This window comes from Apis dorsata, unplaced genomic scaffold (assembly GCF_000469605.1).
Source record: "Apis dorsata unplaced genomic scaffold, Apis dorsata 1.3 scaffold_99, whole genome shotgun sequence".
NCBI classification, from domain to species: Eukaryota; Metazoa; Arthropoda; class Insecta; order Hymenoptera; family Apidae; genus Apis; species Apis dorsata.
The window spans coordinates 442,392-448,063 of record NW_006263397.1 but is presented as its reverse complement, the minus strand read 5'-3'; the positions used below and the strand labels follow the sequence as shown (position 1 = coordinate 448,063).

At 26.2% G+C, this 5,672-nt stretch overlaps 1 protein-coding gene across 15 annotated transcripts in view; it reads left to right on the top strand.

Moving 5' to 3' along the window:
• Window positions 1-5,672, top strand: part of LOC102679359 (protein lap4) — a 48,789-nt gene that overhangs the window by 34,624 nt on the left and 8,493 nt on the right. For 8 of the 15 annotated variants that reach the window (XR_421213.2, XR_004149907.1, XM_006612124.2 and 5 more), the window contains 12 exons: window positions 118-282; window positions 482-657; window positions 714-851; window positions 962-1,117; window positions 1,208-1,288; window positions 1,366-2,166; window positions 3,162-3,269; window positions 3,342-3,521; window positions 3,995-4,024; window positions 4,421-4,579; window positions 4,668-5,048; window positions 5,134-5,289. Coding sequence is in view for 13 of the 15 variants with exons in the window: in XM_006612124.2 (XP_006612187.1) it covers window positions 118-282; window positions 482-657; window positions 714-851; window positions 962-1,117; window positions 1,208-1,288; window positions 1,366-2,166; window positions 3,162-3,269; window positions 3,342-3,521; window positions 3,995-4,024; window positions 4,421-4,579; window positions 4,668-5,048; window positions 5,134-5,289 (2,531 nt within the window). In the remaining 2 variants the exon portion in view is untranslated. The remainder of the gene's footprint in view (window positions 1-117; window positions 283-481; window positions 658-713; window positions 852-961; window positions 1,118-1,207; window positions 1,289-1,365; window positions 2,167-3,161; window positions 3,270-3,341; window positions 3,522-3,994; window positions 4,025-4,420; window positions 4,580-4,667; window positions 5,049-5,133; window positions 5,290-5,672) is intronic. The other 7 variants (XM_006612125.2, XM_006612132.2, XM_006612127.2 and 4 more) reach the window with 7 other exon arrangements.

Sequence of the window (5,672 nt, the reverse complement as noted above, 5' to 3'; positions counted from 1 at the left end):
TATGTCCAAAAGATATAGATGTTTTGTAAAAAAAAAAAAAAAAGGGAATAAAAGTCGGTAAAATTCAAATATCTAATTACGTATAATAACATACCAATCAAATTTTTAATTACATAGATGCGATTTCAGATGCTGAGCCGACAATAGAAGTACGAGAAGAACAATACGAAATTCACATCGAAAGAACGACAGGTGGTCTCGGCTTATCAATAGCTGGTGGTATTGGTTCAACCCCTTTTAAAGGCGATGATGAAGGCATTTTTATTTCCAGAGTTACTGAAGGTAAAATATTATAATTTTATAATTACAAATTTAAAAAATAGAAATTAAATAATTTAAATTAAAAAAATATATAAATATATAAATATTTTGTATAAATTATAAAAATTTTATAATTATTATATTTATTTATATTTTATTTTATTTATATTATATTTATTTTTATATTTATTTATATTATAATCATTTTGATTTTTTTTAGGTGGACCTGCAGATTTAGCAGGTTTAAAAGTGGAAGATAAAGTATTATCTGTTAATGGTGTATCAGTAGTAAATGTAGGTCATTATGATGCTGTAGAAGTTTTGAAAGCTTGTGGACGAGTTCTTGTATTAGTAGTTCAAAGAGAAGTTACAAGGATAGTGCCTCCATATGAACAGGTATTATTTTATAAAATTTAAGCAATTTCTTATATTTTTTATATTACTGTATTTAGCAGGTATCATCGAGAAAGAACTCAGTGTGCTCTAGTTTAAGTACTAGTAGAGCTCCAAGTGCAACATCTCATGTTTCATCTATAGGTTTTTCACATAATTTAGAAAATGGTGATGCTTTATCTCATGATGCTATTAAGGTATATATAAATATAAATATATATATATATTTATATTGAATAGTACTTATACATTGAATATATAAAATTAAAATATAAAATTTAAAAATAAATATTTTTATTTTTATAAGTGTAAGAAAATTCCTGAACCTATATCTTCAACAAAGGTAGGCAATGAACCAATGGTATCAGTTCTTGTTCACACAACATTAATACGGGACCAAAATGGGCTTGGATTTAGTATTGCTGGTGGAGAAGGTTCTCCACCATTCAAAGACAATAGTGATGTAAGATTTTCAATTTATAAAATTATTTTTTATATCATAATTATTTTGTCGTTAGTTTATTCATTAATTGTGCTTTTTCTAAATGTTTAGGCGATATATATTTCAAGAATAACAGATGGTGGCGTAGCACAAAAAGATGGTAAATTATTAGTTGGAGACAAAGTAATATCTGTAAGTGTAATTTTAATATATTAGAGTTTGATTATAATTATGATTTTTGTTTGATATATTTTAAAATTACTTTATAGATTAATGGAGTTGAAATGAGAGGAGCTAAGCATGAGCAAGCAGTTGCTTTATTAACAGGTTTAGAAAGATTTGTTCGATTAGTAGTCGAACGCGAAATACCATTTTCACAAGCAAATGCAGCCACGGTCGTAACACCTTCAGAAAAATCACCACGAGTAATCGGTGCACCTAAACCATATACAGGATTATATAATGCCAATAGTTACATAGCAAATAAACCGGGATATACCGGATACAGACGTTCTATAGATGCTGATAGAACATTATCTCCAAGCCCTACTTCGAAAACGCCTCCACCTATGAAAATTGAAACTACTGAGTTACCGAAAATGAATGGTGTTACAGAATCAGGAAATATTAAAAACGTTTCTTCGATATCACCAAGTCCAACAAATAGCCAACTACATCCACAACCTGCCCCTAGGCACAGCATTTCGCAACCAACAATTACACCTACAACTACTACGAGTTCAACGCCCACATCTTCTACAGAACCTAGGTCAACCTCACCCCAGGAAGATATACAGGTACCCAAGCCTATCACCAACGAAGAATTTCAGGCTATGATTCCTGCTCATTTCCTTCGCCCTCCTACTTCCTCACCATCGCCAGATTCCCATCAAGGCCCTATTGTGACAGTGACAATAAAACAGCCTGATAATCTACCTGGAGATGTTAATTTTCCTCCGGCTCCTACAACACTTGGTAAAGTTACTGAGACCATCACAAAGAGCACTCTCACCGAGACCGTCGTAACTAGGGTGACTGAAAATCAATTGGTACCACCAGTAATTATTGAGGTATGTGCTTGGTAGCTAGATAATTGATTATGTTGCACATACAGTTTAAAGAAAGTTATTAAATTAAATTCTTGTTGGAAAAATATTATTTATCTTTAATTAACAAAAATTAATTAAAAAAGAAGCGAAAAGGAAGATTGAATAATATTTATTTTCTTATTTTTAAATATTAAAATTATATATTTTTATTTTTTCTTTGATATGGGAATTTTTTGTACTTTTTTAATATTTTAGATTAGTTATTTTAGTTAAAAAAAGAAAAGAAAAGTTAAGTATTTATTATTTGTAATATATTAACTTATTTCCATGCTTGAACGATAATCACATGTTATTAAATGTTATTTTATATATTTTTTTAATTTTTTTATATATATGTTTTAATACTATAACTTTTTATTCAATACAATCAATTAATTATCTTCAAAATAATTATAATTTAGAAAATAATTGATAAATTTAAAAAATAATTTAAAAAATAATTGATTGAATAGTTTTCTCTCTGTGCATGTTTAATTAAGAAAATAATATTTGTATAAATGTTAACATTTATTATATTATATATTTTAAAAAAATTTTAAACATAAATATTTATGTTTATATTTTTTATTTTAATGATATTAAAATATTTATTATTATTTATCGCATGTCTATATATTTGAAATTGATTATCATTGATTAATTCAATAATTATTTTTGTATGTGCATTATCAAACTATTTGAAAAATACTTGCTAGCAATTGTTTGTATGGAATGTTATATTACTTTATACCTTGGGTGCTTATTCTCTGGCATGGAAATAGGTAAGTAGTATAAAATTATATTTTTATTAAAAGCTTAATCATGTGCATCCTTCATTTTTTCGAAATTCATTTTTTCACGAAATTCCTTTTTGTTTTCAAAATATCCACAATATCATTTTTTAAAGTAATTTTAAAAATAATGTAATTTAAACAATGATTTTATGTATTTTTAATAATTAAAACATTGATTTTTAGGACGTGATTCTTGTAAAAGAAGGATCTCTAGGATTTAGTATTATTGGTGGTACAGATCATTCATGCACTCCATTTGGTGCAAAGGAGCCTGGAATTTTTATATCTCATGTAAGTTTTTTAATATTTTTTTTTAATATTGAAAATTTATATAATATACAAATTTTGTTATATATATATTAGGTCGTGCCTGGTGGTATAGCTGCAAAATCTGGTAAATTAAGAATGGGTGATAGAATACTAAAGGTAAATGGTACTGATGTAACAAAAGCTACTCATCAAGAGGCTGTGATGGAACTTTTGCGACCAGGAGATCAAATAGTGCTTACAGTCCAACACGATCCACTACCCGAAAATTATCAGGTAAATTGCTTATAATTTAATTATTGTTTACGCTTGCTAGTTATTGCACAAATATTTAGCAAAAAGATTATTGCTTTTTAATTACAAAATAGCTTTCAAAGTAAAATGCTTATAAAAATCTAATTTCACAAATTTACATTGAATGTTTATTATCATGCTTAATTCTCGATCTCGTAATGTTTTAAAATATAAATTTAAGATCAAAAATCAAAACTTCATATAAATTATATAATATTCTAATGCATTAAATAATCAAGATTAATAAACATATTACATTTAGTTATATATATATATAAAATATTGTCTATAATTCCATAAACGATAGAATAGAATTAATTCGTTTTTTAGTATTAAATGCACTATATTTATCAATGAAATGCTTCTCATCTGCAAAACATGGCATTTACTGCTTCAATTATAATCATTTCGTTTTGCCATTTTTTAATGCTGTTATTTATAATTTGTCCTACAAGCTGGTCGAAATAGAGTACATCCCTGTGACAGTAAGTACTCAATTTATTTGACCTGTTATTTTTTATTTTGTAATACCATGCTTGTCCTTTTGTTAAAGCTGTAAGCCCAGCACTGAATCACGAGCATTTGCTTTTTTGCTTAGGCTGAGATTATTTAGACATAGAATTTAAAATTCATTCTTGTTTGCTTTATATGCTTTATGCTAAATTACAAAATCTTAATGATATAACTATTAAATATTTATATAAATTATTTATATAATTTATATTATTTATTATATATTTATATAAATTATTGTAAAAAAATTCATATTTTTTAATACTAATTCAATATTAATAATTAAAAAATATAAAAATTTTTTGTACAACAAAATAATTATAAAAAATTATATTATTATATTATTAAAAAATAATTTTATATTTTAGGAATTAGTTATTACAAAAGAACCAGGTGAAAAACTGGGCATGCACATTAAAGGTGGACTTCGAGGACAAAAAGGTAATCCACTTGATCATACAGATGAAGGAGTTTTTATATCCAAAATCAACTCAGGTGGTGCAGCTAAAAGAGATGGAAGACTGAAAGTAATTATTTTTAATGCTTACTATTTTAATGCTACTACTAAAGAAACAATTATACTTTTTAATCATTTTATTATCTTTTTAATTTTAGGTTGGAATGAGACTATTAGAAGTTAATGGTACATCATTATTAGGCGCAACCCATCAAGAAGCAGTAAATATATTGCGGTGTTCAGGAAATACAATTACATTGGTGGTTTGTAAAGGATATGATAAGAGTGAAATTGAACCAGTATTACCAATATCCGATGGAAGAGATTCTAAAGAATCTAGAACATCCAAAGAATTAAAAGATGCTACAACAGAAGGTACTAAATCGTTATCACAAAGTATATCCAGTCTGGATCGCGATGATGAAGAAGCAGCAACTCTTAGACAAGAACAAGAAATGAAAGCTGAACTTGTAGCATGGGAACAAGAAGAAAGAGAACGTGCTTTGCTTGAGCATAGAGAAAAATCTACTCCTGAAAAAGTAAGATTATTAAAAAAATAGAATATCAAACAATATTGTTATAATTGTTATTTATCAATATTTTAAATATTTTTAAATCAAATAGGTATTAGATGTAGTAAGAGCAGCTGAATCATTAGTAACCAAATCAAATAGTCCGGTTGATATGGTCGTACCGCCAAAGTCACCAGGTGGTACGAAAGATCTCAAAACAACCACTATTGTGATGAGCAAACATACTCTAGCACCTCAAAATACAAATGTAAGTACTTCCTATAATATTATAAATATATAATCGGAATATATTATTATATTTGCATGTCTAAACTAATTTACAAACAATAATTTATTTTTATCAGTTATAATAAAATAGTAGTAATGTTTCTTTAACAATAACTATAGCTATTGTATTTGATTTTAATTTTTTTTATTTCATTTTCAATCATTTTGAATGTATAATATGTTTTTGTAAATAATGAATTTTGCATAGATGGATGCTTAACTTTATATAATCTTTTTTTTCTTATTCGTCTATGTTTTTTTATAAATAAATTATTTAAAACTTGTTTTTAATTTTAAGTTTCATTTCACAAATAATGCATGATTTTAACATATTGAAAATTAATATATTTGAAAATTGAATAT